The following is an 18,003-nucleotide window of genomic DNA, read 5'->3' as shown; positions in this document are numbered from 1 at the left end:
CAGAGCATCAGATTGGGGAAGAGCAGTGTGGTTTCAGGAGTGGTAGAGGATGTGTGGATCAGGTGTTTGCTTTGAAGAATGTATGTGAGAAATACTTAGAAAAGCAAATGGATTTGTATGTAGCATTTATGGATCTGGAGAAGGCATATGATAGAGTTGATAGAGATGCTCTGTGGAAGGTATTAAGAATATATGGTGTGGGAGGCAAGTTGTTAGAAGCAGTGAAAAGTTTTTATCGAGGATGTAAGGCATGTGTACGTGTAGGAAGAGAGGAAAGTGATTGGTTCTCAGTGAATGTAGGTTTGCGGCAGGGGTGTGAGGGGCAAGTATGAAGTCTGTTGGGGATGAGAGAGCTTGGGAAGTGAGTCAGTTGTTGTTCGCTGATGATACAGCGCTGGTTGCTGATTCATGTGAGAAACTGCAGAAGCTGGTGACTGAGTTTGGTAAAGTGTGTGAAAGAAGAAAGTTCAGAGTAAATGTGAAGAAGAGCAAGGTTATTAGGTACAGTAGGGTTGAGGGTCAAGTCAGTTGGGAGGTAAGTTTGAATGGAGAAAAACTGGAGGAAGTAAAGTGTTTTAGATATCTGGGAGTGGATCTGGCAGCAGATGGAACCATGGAAGCGGAAGTGGATCATAGGGTGGGGGAGAGGGCGAAAATTCTGGGAGCCTTGAAGAATGTGTGGAAGTCGAGAACATTATCTCGGAAAGCAAAAATGGGTATGTTTGAAGGAATAGTGGTTCCAACAATGTTGTATGGTGCGAGGCGTGGGCTATGGATAGAGTTGTGCGCAGGAGGATGGATGTGCTGGAAATGAGATGTTTGAGGACAATGTGTGGTGTGAGGTGGGTTGATCGAGTAAGTAACGTAAGGGTAAGAGAGATGTGTGGAAATAAAAAGAGCGCGGTTGAGAGAGCAGAAGAGGGTGTTTTGAAATGGTTTGGGCGCATGGAGAGAATGAGTGAGGAAAGATTGACCAAGATGATATATGTGTCGGAGGTGGAGGGAACGAGGAGAAGTGGGAGACCAAATTGGAGGTGGAAAGATAGAGTGAAAAAGATTTTGTGTGATCGGGGCCTGAACATGCAGGAGGAGGGTGAAAGGAGGGCAAGGAATAGAGTGAATTGGATCGATGTGGTATACCGGGGTTGACGTGCTGTCAATGGATTGAATCAGGGCATGTGAAGCGTCTGGGGTAAACCATGGAAAGCTGTGTAGGTATGTATATTTGCGTGTGTGGACGTATGTATATACATGTGTATGGGGGTGGGTTGGGCCATTTCTTTCGTCTGTTTCCTTGCGCTACCTCGCAAACGCGGGAGACAGTGACAAAGCAAAAAAAAAAAAAAAAAAAAAAAAAAAATATATATATATATATATATATATATATATATATATATATATATATATATATATATATATATATTATTATTATTATTATTATTATTATTATTATTATACTTTTCCGCTGTCTCCCGTGTTAGCGAGGTAGCCCAAGGAAACAGACGAAAGAATGGCCTAGCCCACTCACATACACATATGCATACATACATGTCCACACACGCACATGTACATACCTATACATTTTAACGTATACTTATATATACGTACACAGACATATACTTATATACACATGTACATAATTCATACTTGCTGCCTTTATTCATTCCCATCGCCACTCCGCCACACACGAAATGACAACCCCCTCCCCCCACACACGCCCGAGATAGCGCTTGGAAAAGACAACAAACGACACATTCGTTCACGCTCAGTGTCTAGCAGTCATGTATAATGCCCCGAAACCACAGCTCCCTTTCCACATCCAGGCCCCACAAAACTTTCCATGGTTTACCCCAAACGCTTCACATGCCGTGGTTCAATCCATCGACAGCACGTCGACCCCGGTACACCACATCGTTCCAATTCACTCTATTCCTTGCACGCCGTTCACCCTCCTGCAGGGAAATAATGCAAATGACTGGGAGATGTATAAAAGAAAGAGGCAGGAGGTCAAGAGAAAGATGCAAGAGGTGAAAAAGAGGGCAAATGCGAGTTGGGGAGAGAGTATCCTTAGATTTTAGGGAGAATAAAAAGATGTTTTGGAAGGAGGAAAATAAAGTGCGTAAGACAATTGAACAAATGGGAACATCGGTGAAGGGGGCTAATGGGGAGGTGATAAAAAATAGTGGTGATGTGAGGAGATGGAGTGAGTATTTTGAAGGTTTGTTGAATGTCTTTGCTGATAGGTTGGCAGATATAGGGTGTTTTGGTCGAGGTGGTGTGCATAGTGAGAGGGTTAGGGAGAATGATTTGGTAAACAGAGAAGAGGTAGTAAAAGCTTTGCGGAAGATGAAAGCCGGCAAGACAGCGGGTTTGGATGTTATTGCAGTGGAATTTATTAAAAAGGGGGGTGACTGTATTGTTGAATGGTTGGTAAGATTATTTAATGTATGTATGACTCATGGTGAGGTGCCTGAGGATTGGCGGAATGCTTGCATAGTGCCATTGTACAAAGGCAAAGAGGGTAAAAGTGAGTGTTCAAATTACAGAGGTATAAGTTTGTTGAGTATTCCTGGGAAATTATATGGGAGGGTATTGATTGAGAGGGTGAAGGCATGTACAGAGCATCAGATTGGGGAAGAGCAGTGTGGTTTCAGAAGTGGTAGAGGATGTGTGGATTAGGTGTTTGCTTTGAAGAATGTATATGAGAAATACTTAGAAAAGCAAATGGATTTGTATGTAGCATTTATGTATCTGGAGAAGGCATATGATAGAGTTGATAGAGATGCTCTGTGGAAGGTATTAAGAATATATGGTGTGGGAGGCAAGTTGTTAGAAGCAGTGAAAAGTTTTTATCAAGGATGTAAGGCATGTGTACGTGTAGAAAGAGAGGAAAGTGATTGGTTCTCAGTGAGTGTTGGTTTGCGGCAGGGGTGCGTGATGCTTCCATGGTTGTTTAATTTGTTTATGGATGGGGTTGTTAGGGAGGTGAATGCAAGAGTTTTGGAAAGAGGGGCTAGTATGCAGTCTGTTGTGGATGAGAGAGCTAGGGAAGTGAGTCAGTTGTTGTTCGCTGATGATACAGCGCTGGTGGCTGATTCGGGTGAGAAACTGTAGAAACTGGTGACTGGATTTGGTAAAGTGTGTGAAAGAAGAAAGCTGAGAGTAAATGTGAATAAGAGCAAGGTTATTAGGTACAGTAGGGTTGAGGGACAAGTCATTTGGGAGGTACGTTTGAATGGAGGAAAAACTGGAGGAAGTGAAGTATTTTAGATATCTGGGAGTGGATCTGGCAGCGGATGGAACCATGGAAGTGGAAGTGAATCATAGGGTGGGGGAGGGTGCGAAAGTTTTGGGAGCGTTGAAGAATGTGTGGAAGTCGAGAATGTTATCTTGGAAAGCAAAAATGGGTATGTTTGAAGGGTGGATATGCTGGAAATGAGATGTTTGAGGACAATATGTGGCGTGAGATGGTTTGATCGAATAAGTAATGAAAGGGTAAGAAAGATGTGTGGTGATAAAAAGAGTGTGGGTGGTTGAGAGAGCAGAAGAGGGTGTTTTGAAATGGTTTGGTCACATGGAGATAATGAGTGAGGAAAGATTGACAAAGAGGATATATGTGTCAGAGGTGGAGGGAACGAGGAGAAGTGGAAGACCAAATTGGAGGTGGAAAGATGGAGTGAAAAAGATTTTGAGTGATCGGGGCCTGAACATGCAGGAGGGTAAAAGACGTGCAAGGAATAGAGTGAATTGGAAGGAAGTGGTATATCGGGGTCGACGTGCTGTCAGTGGATTGAACCAGGGCATGTGAAGCGTCCGGGGTAAACCATGGAAAGTTCTGTGGGGCCTGGATGTGGAAAGGAAGTTGTGGTTTCGGTGCATTATACATGACAGCTAGAGACTGAGTGTGAATGAATTTGGCCTTTGTTGTCTTTTCCTAGCGCTGCCACGGGCACACGCGGGGGCAGGGGGTTGTTATTTCATGTGTGGTGCGGTTGCGACGGGAATGAATAAGGGCAGACAGTATGAATTATGTACATGTGTATATATGTATATGTCTGTGTGTATGTATATGTATACGTTGAAATGTATAGGTATGTATATGTGCGTGTGTGGACGTGTATGTATATACATGTGTATGTGGGAGGGTTGGGCCACTTTCGTGTTTCCTTGCGCTATCTCGCTAAGGGGGGAACAACGACAAAGTATAATATATATATATATATATATATATATATATATATATATATATATATATATATATATATATATATATATATATATATATATCCTCATCCAGGTCTGTGGGGCCTGCATGTGGATAGGGCGCTGACGTTTTGGTGCATTACACATGACAGCTGGAGACTGAGTGTGAACGAATGTGGCCTCCATTGTCTGTTTTCCTGTTGCTACCCCACCCCATAGAAAGCAGCGTCGTTACCCGCACTTCAGTAAGGTAGCATCAGAAAAACAGACAAAAAAGGACACATTCGTTCACACTGTCTTTAGCTGTCATGTGTAATGCACTAAAACCACAGCTCCCTGTCCACATCTAGGACCCACAGACCTGTCCATGGTTTACCTCAGATACTTCACATGCCCCTGGTTCAGTCCATTGATATATTATTATTGTTAGTATTATTATTATTATTATTATTATTATTATTATTATTATTATTATTATTAGAATGGGTGGTGAATGGTGGGATGACTAAGTAAGATTGTTAGTGAAAGAGAAGAGAGGTGTTTGGACAATTTTTGCAGGGAAGTAGTGCAAATGACTGGGAGATGTATAAAAGAAAGTGGCAGGAGGTCAAGAGAAAGGTACAAGAGGTGAAAAAGAGGGCAAATGAGAGTAAGGGTGAGAGTATCATTAAGTTATAGGGAGAATGAGATGTTTTGGAAGGAGGTTAATAAAGTGCATAAGACAAGAGAACTAATGGGAACATCAGTGAAAGGGGCAAATGTGGAGGTGATGACAAGTAGTGATGAAGTGAGGAGATGGAGTGAATATTTTGAAGGTTTGTTGTATGTGTTTGATGATAGAGTGGCAGATATAGGGTGTTCTGGTCGGGATGGTGTGCAAAGTGAGAGGATCAGGGAGAATAGTTTGGTGAACAGAAAAGAGGTAGTGAAAGCTTTGCGGAAGATGAAAGCCAGCAAGACGGCACGTTTGGATGGTATTGCAGTGGAATTTATAAAAAATGGGGGTGACTATGTTTCTTGGTTGGTAGGGATATTCTTTGTATGTATGGTTCATGGTGGAGTGCCTGATTATTGGTGGAATGCATGCATAGTGCCATTGTACAAAGGCAAAGTGAATAAAGGTGAATGTTCAGATTACAGAGGCTTAAGTTATATGAGAGGGTGTTGATTGAGAGGATGAAGGCATGTACAGAGTATCAGATTGGGGAAGAGCAGTGTGGTTTCAGAAGTGGTAGAGGATGTGTGGACTAGGTGTTTGCTTCGAAGAATATATTTGAGAAATACTAGAAAAACAGATGGATTTGTATGTAGCATTTATGGATCTTGAGAAGGCATATGGTAGGGTGGATAGAGTTGCTTTGTTGAAGGTTTTAAGAGTTTATGTTGTGGGAGGTAAGTTGCTAGAAGTAGTGAAAGGTTTTTACCAAGAATGTAAGGTATGCATACGAGTATGGAGAGAGGAAAGTGATTGGTTTCCAGTGAATGTCAGCATGAGTGCGCAATGTCTCCATGGTTGTTTAATTTGTTTATGGATGGAGTTGTTAGGGAGGTGAATGCAAGAGTTCTGGAGAGAGGGGCAAGTATGCAGTTTTTTGTGCATGAGAGGGCTTGAGAAGGGAGTCAGTTGTTGTTCACTGATGATGCAGCGTTGGTGGCTGATTGGGGTGAGAAACTGCAGAAGCTGGTGACTGAGTTTGGTAAAATGTGTGAAAGAAGAAAGTTGAGAGTAAGGATGAATAAGAGCAATGTTATTAGTATTAGGTTCAGTAGAGTTGAGGGACAAGTTAATTAGGAGGTAAGTTTGAATGGAGAAAAAATGGAGGAAGTAAAGTGTTTTAGATATCTGTAAGTGGATTTGGTAGTGGATGGAACCATGGAAGTGGAAGTGAGTCACAGGATGGGGGAGGGAGCAAAGGTTTTTGGAGCGTTGAAGAATATGTGGAAGGCGAGAACATTATCTCAAAGGGCAAAAATGGGTGTCTTTGAAGGAATAGGGGTTCCAACAATGTTATATGATTGCGAGGCATGGGCTATAGTAGGGTTGTGCAGAGATGGGTGGATGTGTTGGAAATGAAATGTTTGAGGACAGTATGTGGTGTGAGGTGGTTTGATCATCTAAGTAATGAAAGGGTAAGAGATATGTGTGGTAACAAAAAGATCGTGGTTGAGAGAGAAGAGGGTGTGTTGAAATTGAAATGGTTGGGACACATGGAGTGAATGAGTGAGGAAAGATTGACAAAGAGGATATATTTGTCAGAGGTGGAGGGAACAAGGAGAAGCGGGAGACCAAATTGAAGGTGGAAGGATGGAATGAAAAAGACTTTGAGCGATTGGGGCCAGAACATACAGGAGGGTGAGAGGCGTGCAAGAAATAAAGTGATTTAGAATGATGCAATATACCGGGGTTGACATGCTGTCAATGGATTGAACCAGGGAATGTGAAGCGTCTGGGGTAAACCATGGAAAGGTCTGTGGGGCCTGGATGTGGAAAGGGAGCTGTGGTTACGGTGCATTACACATGACTGCTAAAGACTGAGTGTAAACGAATGTGGCTTTTTTGTCTGTTCCTGGTGCTGCCTCGCTGGAGAGGGGAGGGAATGCTGTTTTGTGGGTGGCAGGGTGGCAAAGGAAATGGATGAAGGCAAGTATGGATATATACATGTTTATATTTATATGCATATGTATGTAAATGTGCATGTGTGAGCGTTTATGTATATAGATGTATATGTGGGTGGGTTGGGCCATTCCTCATTTGTTTCCTTGCGCTAACTCGCTAACACAGGAGATGGCGTTAAGTGTAGTAAATGAGTAGATATTATATTATCATTATTCTTTTCTTTCATACTTTGGTTTTTCATGTGTCAGTGAGGTAGCACCAGGAACAGATGAAGAAAAGGCCTCATTTACTGACATCATTTCACTAGCTGTCATGTGTAATGCACTGAAACCACAACCTCCCTATTCACAACCAGGCCCTACTGACCTTTTCATGTTTTACCCAAGCTGCTTCACATTCCCCAGTTCAGTCCATTAACCCTGTGTTGCCCCTTGTATATCATATTATACCATTTCATTCTATCCCATGCATGCATTTTACCCACTTGCTTGTTCAGGCCACTAGCACTCAAAATCTTATTCACTCTAACCTGTCTCCAGTTTGGTTCCCCTTCACATTATCAACATAACCTAACTCATTCTCTCCCTATACTCACTATACTCAGACTATTTCTGCACACTAGAGGTCTGCATGCATGCAGAGGTGGCACAAACTTTTTCCAGTAGGTACAAAATCATTAGATACAGTATTGAAGAGCATAAGCAGATAAAGTATTCTTACATTCTTTTATGAGAAGGATTGACATTAAAAGGATTTACTTGTTGATGACAAAGTACATTATGAGGTTTAGGAGTAAGCAGGATTTTTTTTTTTTACATAAGGTTATTAATATGAAAAAACTGTAAAACCAGAACTTATGTAGGATCTTTTCTAAAAACCAAGGCTGTCAGACATGTCTGTGACTTCATCTGTACCATAAACTCACTCACACTTGTACAAGGAAAGTCTGTGCTCTTCCTCCATTCTACAGCATCCATTCAGACTAGATGCACACAAGTTTTCATAGCTGTCAATCTCAAATACTAATCAAATTATCATTACTTCAAACAGATCTACCCATACTTTTTAGAGGAAGCTGGTGCTCATATGGTCTTCTTTGTCCATGGTGGATTCAGTCTTATATGCTGCCTAATCTCTTTAATATACCTTCCGGAAACAAAGGGCAAGAGTCTAGAGCAGATCCAGGAGTACTTTGAGAACCAGGCTATAAAGACCTCAGGACACAAAGTTGATGAAATCAACAATATGAAGACAGAATGCAGTAATGATGTCCCAAAGGAATCTGGCAAAAGTATTTCCAAAGTACCTGTTGAAAATCTCACCGTTCTAATTGTCAACTGTGCCATAGAGGAACCTGATAAAGATGTGTCAACTTTATCTGATAAAGATGAAATAACAAACAAAAATATCACAGAAAGCTTGAAATAATAGATTTATGAAACATATTTGGTACTTTCTGATGTATAGAGTACAGGAATAGGTAGAAGAAAAAATTGCTAAGAGCAAAGCCAGGATGAGAATGATTTGGAAGCCATTTGGTGCTTCTTCAAGGAAACTATAATGAACACAGCAGATGTGTATGTCAAGGAGAGGTAGATGTGTGTGATGGAGTGAATAAGTTAAGAAGGCGGTGAAAAAGAAGAGGGAGATACAGATTAAGGATGTGAAGGAATATTCCAAAGGAAACTAGGGATAGGATAAAACAGCAGTATTGTATAAGAAAGTGAAAAACATGATGAGGTAAGAAAGAAAATAGCATTTGGAGAAAAGATTGAAAATTTTGTTTTGAATGAGAAACTGAACTGGGAGAGTTAAAAAATAAGGGAGGTAGAACTGGTAATGAAAAAATAAACAATTAGGAAGATGACTTTTAACTATTTCAGATGAGGTGTTAAATTGATGGAAGCAGTACTTTAAAAGATGTTGAGATGAAGAGAGATGGATGAGTTAGTGCTGTAATACCATGCATTATGATAAACAAATGTGAAAGGAATGTTCCAGTACTGAAACAGCATCCACCATGCAGTAAGATGAGCAAATTTAAAGGGAAAATTCCAGTACTGAAACAGCAAACTTGGTTGAGACAAATGCAGCTGTAACATGTTAAGAACGAGAAAAGTCCTATGAGTGTTTCTGTAAAAGCAGATATGATGAAGACTGCAAATGATTTGGTGACAGAACATAAGCACAAAATGAGTGTTTTGGAATTTGAGACGGTCCCATTTGGCTGAACAGGAGCAGTAGTTGTACCATTTTAGAAATTAAAAGGTGGTAAGTATAAGTGTAAAAGTTATAGAAGAATCATCTTATTGAGCATACCAAGAGAGGTATATGGGAGAATCATTATTATAGAGTGAAGATAACAGAGTGATGTATAGGTGAAAAGCAATTTGGTTTTGAAAATGCAGAGGATGTGTAGGTCAAATTTTCTTTGTGAAGATAAAAGGAAAATCAGTAGCAACAAGAAAAATGTATGCAGCATTCATAAACCTAGAGAAGGAAAGTGTATGATATGGGAATTTATTTTGGAAGGTAGTTGAAATATGTGGTGTGGCAAGAAAGTTGCTGGATGCAACAATATCTTTCCACAAAAATAATAAGCATTTGTGAAAGTAGTTGGCACATTGTGATAAGTGAAAAGATAGTTGTGTAAGTATGATTGCTGTCAGATAAAAAGCATGAATGTAAAGAAAAATAGCAAGGCTTGAATTATACAGAAATACCTTGTTGCTGTTGAGGAGCTCTTGTATCTATCTATATCTGTCACCCGTTCCCTTTAGGAGCTTCCTCAAGGGGGTAGCCATGGCAAAAGAGCCTCCATAACTGATGAACTCTAGTGCCACTTTTTACCCTTTGATGCCTCACCCTTAATAGGCCACTGGCATAAGGGAACTCTAGCATAGTGTTTTCTACATCTTTCATCAAATTTTTTACCAACTGCTTTTACTTAATGTTCCAACCTACTGCTTAATGCTCCCACCTTACTTGCGGAAGATTATTTTATGCTGTTAGGAACTGAAGAGAAATTGCAAAAAAGTGGTAAATGAGTTTCACATTGTGTTAGAAAATGGGATATTGAAGGAGCTTAGACTGATGGTTTTTGAAAGGAAGGAAAGTGAAGTAGTCAACTTTGTATCACCTCAGAGAATAAATGAAAATTGTGAGCTGAAGTGCCAAGGTTAGGACATATCGGAAACTTTTGGAATAAGTTAGAATTAAGGAATTAGGTTCCGTATTAGGCAAATATGGGACAATGGAAAAAGTAAAGGAGGGGGCTGTCCAAGGGAGGAGAGTGACTGGATCCATGGGGAGGGATATGAAAGGGAAAATGTGATTATGAAAGTAAAAGAAAGACTTGGGGAAAAGCATGGTTATGCCACCCCTAAACAATGATCATGAAATTTTGGTATGGATTGGAACAGATAGCTGTAGGATGTAGGATACTGAAATGGGCTTGTATTTCTTTTTTACTATGTTAGTTGAGGTGGCACAGGCAACCAAGGCCATCCAATTAATGCTATATCTATGCTCCCAACCTTTGGCAGCCTGTAAGTGCATTATGGTCAGGAATGCTAATTGCTACACCGCAAAGTCAATTTGCAGAGTACTTGCAAAATCAGAAGATAGGATGAATGCACTATTGCATTCCATCAAAAATACCTACAATCATGCTTCAGTGATTTTTTGTGTATATATGTTAACTGAGACAGCACGGGCAGAGGCGGAGGGTGGATGTGTTGGGAATGAGATGTTTGAGGACTATATGTGGTGTGAGGTGGTTTGATGGAGTAAGTAATGAAAGGGTAAGAGAGATGTGTGGTTATAAATAGAGTGTGGTTGAGAGAGCAGAAGAGGATGTATTGAAATGGTTTGGTCGCATGGAGAGAATGAGTGAGGAAAGATTGACAAAGAGGATATATGTGTCAGAAGTGGAGGAATTGAAATTGAGGAGAAGTGGGAGACCAAATTGGAGGTGAATGGATGGAGTGAAGATTTTGAGCAATTGGGGCCTGAACATACAGGAGGGTGAAAGGCGTGCAAGGAATAGAGGGAATTGGAACGATGTGGTAAACCGGGGTCGAAGTGCTGTCAGTGGGATGAACCAGGGCATGTGAAGTGTCTAGGGTAAACCATGGAAAGTTTTGTGGGGCCTGGATGTGGAAAGGGAACTGTGGTTTCTGTGCATTACACATGACAGCTAGAGACTGAGTGTGAGCGAATGTGGCCTTTGTTGTCATTTCTTAGCACTTCCTTGCGCATGCATGGGGGGAGGGGGGTGCCATTTCATGTGTGGTGGGGTGGCAACAGGAATGGATGAAGACAGCAAGTATGAAAATGTACATGTATATATATGTATATGTCTGTGTATGTATATGTATGTATACATTGAAATGTATATGCATGTATATGTGCGTGTGGGGGCATCTGTGTATATGCAGGTGTATGTGGGTGGGTTGGGCCATTCTTTCGTCTGTTTCCTTGCACTACCTCGCTAACATGGGAGACAGTGACTAAGTATAATTAATGGATTATAATGAATACATTTCACGTAAATATTTTGTTTGGTTGGTTCTCAGTGAATGTAGGTTTGTGGCAGGGGTGTGTGATGTCTCCATGGTTGTTTAATTTGTTTATGGATGGGGTTGTTAGGGAGGTGAATGCAAGAGTTTTGGAAAGAGGGGCAAGTATGAAGTCTGTTGGGGATGAGAGAGCTTGGGAAGTGAGTCACTTGTTGTTTGCTGATGATACAGCGCTGGTGGCTGATTCATGTGAGAAACTGCAGAAGCTGGTGACTGAGTTTGGTAAAGTGTGTGAAAGAAGAAAGTTAAGAGTAAATGTGAATAAGAGCAAGGTAATTAGGTACAGTAGGGTTGAGGGTCAAGTCAATTGGGAGGTAAGTTTGAATGGAGAAAAACTGGAGGAAGTAAAGTGTTTTAGATATCTGGGAGTGGATCTGGCAGTGGATGGAACCATGGAAGCGGAAGTGGATCATAGGGTGGGGGAGGGGGCGAAAATCCTGGGAGCCTTGAAGAATGTGTGGAAGTCGAGAACATTATCTCGGAAAGCAAAAATGGGTATGTTTGAAGGAATAGTGGTTCCAACAATGTTGTATGGTTGCGAGGCATGGGCTATGGATAGAGTTGTGCGCAGGAGGATGGATGTGCTGGAAATGAGATGTTTGAGGACAATGTGTGGTGTGAGGTGGTTTGATCGAGTAACGTAAGGGTAAGAGAGACGTGTGGAAATAAAAAGAGCGTGGTTGAGAGAGCAGAAGAGGGTGTTTTGAAATGGTTTGGGCACATGAAGAGAATGAGTGAGGAAAGATTGACCAAGAGGATATATGTGTCGGAGGTGGAGGGAACGAGGAGAAGTGGGAGACCAAATTGGAGGTGGAAAGATAGAGTGAAAAAGGTTTTGTGTGATCGGGGCCTGAACATGGAGGAGGGTGAAAGGAGGGCAAGGAATAGAGTGAATTGGATCGATGTGGTATACCGGGGTTGACGTGCTGTCAGTGGATTGAATCAGGGCATGTGAAGCGTCTGGGGTAAACCATGGAAAGCTGTGTAGGTATGTATATTTGCATGTGTGGACGTATGTATATACATGTGTATGGGGGTGGGTTGGGCCATTTCTTTCGTCTGTTTCCTTGCGCTACGTCGCAAATGCGGGAGACAGCGACAAAGCAAAAAAAAAAAAAAAAAAAAAAAAAATTTGTTTTAAGTAAAGTATGTATGAAAAATACTTTCAGTGAAAACTATTGACTGCTAAAAGATTGCAAAATATCCATAAGTAAATAAACATCTTATTAAAAGGACCTTTGAAGTATAGCTCTCAGGGTGAAGACAAAAAATTTAAGAATATTAGAACAGCTGGTAAAGTGAGATTCATTGAGTGAATTCAGTGAAAAACTGTCCGAAGAAAAGCAAGGTATTATGAGGGCACTTGGATAGCACTTAATAGTTTATAATGCATTGAAAAGACTCCATGTTATTGTGATGCCTTTATGCACAATTTTATTTTATTATTTTATTATACTTTGTCACTGTCTCCCGCGTTAGCGAGCTAGCGCAAGGAAACAGAAGAAAGAATGGCCCAATCCACCCACATACACATGTATATACATACACGTCCACACACGCTCATATACATACCTATACATCTCAATGTATACATATATACACACACAGACATATACATATATACGCATGTACACAATTCATACTGTCTGCCCTTATTCATTCCCGTCACACATGAAATATCAACCTCCTCCCCCCGCATGTATGCAAGGTAGCGCTAGGAAAAGACAACAAAGGCCACATTTGTTCACACTCACACTAGCCGTTATGTATGATGCACCAAAACCACAGCTCCCTTTCCACATCCAGGCCCCACAGAACTTTCCATGGTTTACCCCAGACGCTTCACATGCCCTGGTTCAATCCATTGATAGCAAGTCAACCCTGGTATACCACATCATTCCAATTCAGTCTATTCCTTGCACACCTTTCACCCTCCTGCATGTTCAGGCCCTGATCACTCAAAATCTTTTTCACTCCATCTTTCCACCTCCAATCTGGTCTCCGACTTCTCCTCCTTCCCTCCACCTCTGACACATATATCCTCTTTGTAAATCTTTCCTCACTCATTCTCTCCATGTGACCAAACCATTTCAAAACAACCTCTTCTGCTCTCTCAACCACGCTCTTTTTTTTACCACACATCTCTCGTACCCTTTCGTTACTTATTCGATCAAACCACCTCACTCTACATATTGTCCTCAAACATCTCATTTCCAGCACATCCACCCTTCTCCGCACATTTTTATCTATAGCCCACGCCTCACAACCATAAATCATTGTTGGAACCACTATTCCTTCAACAAACAACCAGACCCTGCAATTTGTAAAGTAAAAGTAACACCTGGGGCTGTAGTGTGCTTTGAGGCTGATTATTATGGTGATATTACCATTGGGGCACATACAGTAATTCACCCCAAAACCCGTATTATTGCTGAAGCTGGACTCATCATTATTGGGGAAGGCAACCCGATAGAAGAACAAGCCCAAATTATCAACAATATATAGTAGTAATACAAATGCTAGATGTTATTAACATTTGTAATATATTTTTGTAAATGTTGGCCCAGACCCAGCTAACATTACTGTTAAAATAAATACTTCTAGTTTTATTGACTATTAACCTCTGGAATGCTTGTACTGCACATTGCTACTTTTGGGGTTAAACAGGTTAAACATCCCTGGTGACACTAAACATTCCTTATGTAGATCCACCTTCACTAGGAACTACTTACCCTTCTATGTTACTGCTTGCATACATGCCTTACTGTCTCAGTTAAACTCCACATTGTTTTTAGAAGTTTCTTTCCACATCATATATCTGTAATATCCTCCGTAAATATCTCTACCAACAGAGTTATCTACTTTCTCCAGATTTGTAAGTGCTACATGCTTCTCTTGCTCTAAGCATTTCTCACACAAATGCCACCAACATTATCTGAAAGTATTTCCAGATGACTACCTCCTTTAGTTATGTATTTTTATATACACAGATTCAAAAATGATAGATTTAGTAGCAAAAGACACATCTTTGTATATACTATTGATCTGTATTTCAATCAGCATTGTAGAAGACTGTACTTATAAAGCATTGCTGAGACATTGTTGGAGGTGATAGAAAGATGTACTTGGTAAGTATGGCAAATTCTTGTTTCATAGTATCCCAAGATTTCTATGTATATTTTTGAATTTGTTGGGTAAAGAAACTGTTGAACATGAATTTTAGATACTCTTTGTAATTCAAAATATTTACTATATCAAGATTTTTGTGAGAATGATTGTATTGTGCTCATAGAGTATCTTGGCCATTCATACATATGGAATCTACAAACTATTTTTTTTTCTATATGCATGTGTTTTTTCCCACTTCAGCATAATGCATTGGGAGCAGATGTCTGAGCATTTGATGAAAAATCCTCACTTGGTAGCTATCTTCTCTTTCTACCTCACCCACACATGGACTACTGCTATTCTGTATACAAACACAATCTCTGTCACACCTAACATTTGACAAACACTTCTTTTTCTTTCAAACTATTCGCCATTTCCCGCATTAGCGAGGTAGCGTTAAGAACAGAGGACTGGGCCTTTGAGGGAATACCCTCACCTGGCCCAATTCTCTGTTCCTTCTTTTGGAAAATCATTCTACCTAATTCAAGGTTAAGTAAAGGATATATGTGTCAAAGAGGATATATGTGGAAGGAACAAGGAGAAGTGGGAGACCAAATTGGAGGTGGAAGGATTGAGTGAAAAAGATTTTGGGTGATCATGGCCTGAACATGCAGGAGGGTGAAAGGCGTGCACGGGATAGAGTGAACTGAAATGATGTGGTATACTGGGGTCAATGTGCTGTCAATGGACTGAATCAGGGCACGTAAAATGTCCGAGGTAAACCATGAAAAGGTCTGTGGGGCATGGATGTGGATAGGGAGCTGTAGTTTTGGTGCATTACACATGACAGCAATGGAATGAGGGTGAGTGGATGAGGCCTTTTTTTTCGTCTGTTTCTTGGGGATTCATAATCCTGGAACCCGTGTTGTTTTTCTTCCTCTCAAGCAGCATCACTCACCACACTTCATTTTCCTAAGTCTTTTGATAAAGATGTGGGGGTGGCGATGCTGTTTCGTGTGGGGTGGCGCAGGGAAATGGATGAAAGCGAACAAATATGAATATATATGCATGTGTATGTATATGTGTATATATTGATATGTATCTATATGTGTATATGAATGAGTGGGCCATTCTTTTTCTGTTTCCTGGCGCTACCTCGCTAACGCAGGAAATGGCAGTTGAGTATAATAAATGAAATAGATTATACTAGGAACGTTAGACAGGCACATTGGTAGTAGTAGATAGGAATGTTAGACAGGCACATTAGTAGAAGAAGTAGGTACAAACATTAGCAGGAAGCATTAGGTAGAAGTAGCAGGTTGGAACAGTTGGTAGGCATATGAGGTAATAGAAGATGGAGGGAACATTAAGTAGGAGCCTCTGAAAACACTGCATTAGAGTTGCCCTCTACCAGTGGCCCACTAAGGGTGAAGTATGAAAGGCTAAGAAGCAGCACTGGAGTTCACCAGTTACGGAGACTTTTTCTGTGGTGACCCCTGTGAGGGAGTTACCAAAGGGAACAGGTGTCAGAGATATAGATAGTTCTCTCTTCTGTTCACCTTTTTTTAGAAAAGTAATACTAGTAAGTACGGAAGAATTTCTTGTCTCCATCTTTTGCCACTTTGTTGCCTTCTACAACTTGCAAGATCAGTACACCGAGTCTCTGAAATTACTTTTATACTTTATCATCCCAATGCTCAGCTAGTTAAAGTGAAACATGAACTACTTCACCAGTGCAAGCCCAGCTCACTTCTTCACTTTGAACACCACGTTCATTCAAATAAGATGAAAATTGTTGGTAGAAGTTGGTAAGTAGCTAACAGCTATGGAGGTATAATACCAGCACTACCCACCTGGGTATCGGGAGGGTAAGTGATGACTGTATAGTGAGCCAGCACTTCACTGGTTGTCAAGTTGCACTCTTCTTTCACAGGCAGCTGTCTTTTCCTTCTGCCTCACTTATATGTGGATTACTGGTATTCTGTCCATAAGCATACAATCTCTCCTTTTCATTCATAACATTTGACAACACTTAACTCACTCATCTCAGTCTTTGTACCCTTAGATTTTGCTATGGTGAGCACTATGAGCTACCCTGCCTTTTGGCAAACTGGTAGGAGCAGTAAGTAGGAATAAAATGTAGGTACATTTAGGCAGGAGCATTATGTAGAAACAGTAGATAGGAGCATTTGGTACAGGTAGTGAGTAAGAACATTAGGAAGTCTTTGCAAAATTGCCAGTGGCCCTGTTAAGAGTGAGGCACTAAAAGCTAAAAGGCTCTGGGGTTCACTAGTTATGGAGACTATTGCCGTGTTCACCTCCTTAGGGGAGTTCCAGTTGGGAACAGATGTCAGATATAGATAGAAGAAAATTACCATTCACCAGCCTCATACAAAATGGTTCCACATAATCCAAATTCAAATCAGATGCTTGGAAGTCTTCTTAACAGGAAAACATTAATTTTTTTCCCTCAGTTTTTTAAGTATCTTCTTATAAAAACAAAAGTGTAGTTTCCCATATCTGCAATTCAGTAGGAATGCAACAACATTTTTCTATAGTCAACAGTAAAACTTACTAAAAATAAATTATCCTTTTATAGGTTAAGAATAAAAAGGAGTAATAACATGGCTACAACACTGCACAGTACCTAGCTGACATTTGAAATATCCATAAATAGATTACATCAATGCCACATTACTCACCTTTGCATTCAAATCACCCATCACTATAACCCGGTCTTGTGCATCAAAACCACCAACACACTCATTCAGCTGCTCCCAAAACACTTGCCTCTCATGATCTTTCTTCTCATGCCCAGGTGCATATGCACCAATAATCACCCATCTCTCTCCATCAACTTTCAGTTTTACCCATATTAATCAAGAATTTACTTTCTTACATTCTATCACATACTCCCACAACTCCTGTTTGAGGAGTACTGCTACTCCTTCCCTTGCTCTTGTCCTCTCACTAACCCCTGACTTTACTCCCAAGACATTCCCAAACCACTCTTCCCCTTTACCCTTGAGCTTCGTTTCACTCAGAGCCAAAACATCCAGGTTCCTTTCCTCAAACATACTACCTATCTCTCCTTTTTTCACATCTTGGTTACATCCACACACATTTAGACACCCCAGTCTGAGCCTTCGAGGAGGATGAGCACTCCCCGCGTGACACTAATGAACTGAAATTAGTGTCCCAGAATTAGACATCATTGATAGAAAAGTTGTTCTTCAATATATCTTTTTCTTTCATGCTATTCGCCATTTCCCGCGTTAGCAAGGTAGCGTTAAGAACAGAGGACTGGGCCTCTGAGGGAATATCCTCACCTGGCCTCGTTCTCTGTTCCCTCTTTTGGAAAATTAAAAAAAAAAAAAAAAAAAAAAAAAAAAAAAAAAAAAAGAGGGGAGAATTTCCAGCCCCCCCGCTCCCTCCCCTTTTAGTCGCCTTCTACGACACGCAGGGAATACGTGGGAAGTATTCTTTCTCCCCTAT

General features: G+C 40.7%; 1 protein-coding gene across 3 annotated transcripts in view; it reads left to right on the top strand.

Moving 5' to 3' along the window:
- LOC139759210 (facilitated trehalose transporter Tret1-like) overlaps positions 1–18,003 on the top strand; it is a 44,743-nt gene that overhangs the window by 17,156 nt on the left and 9,584 nt on the right. For 2 of the 3 annotated variants that reach the window (XM_071681287.1, XM_071681286.1), the window contains exon 5: positions 7,871–8,672. The exons of the other annotated variant lie outside the window; for it this stretch is intronic. In XM_071681287.1, coding sequence (XP_071537388.1) covers positions 7,871–8,248 — 378 coding nt within the window. In that variant the 3' untranslated portion in view covers positions 8,249–8,672. Of the gene's footprint in view, positions 1–7,870; positions 8,673–18,003 lie in introns of those variants that run through there. 3 annotated transcript variants of the gene reach the window in all.

Source organism: Panulirus ornatus, chromosome 32, assembly GCF_036320965.1.
Source record: "Panulirus ornatus isolate Po-2019 chromosome 32, ASM3632096v1, whole genome shotgun sequence".
Taxonomy (NCBI): Eukaryota; Metazoa; Arthropoda; class Malacostraca; order Decapoda; family Palinuridae; genus Panulirus; species Panulirus ornatus.
This window is presented reverse-complemented; position numbering and strand designations above follow the sequence as displayed.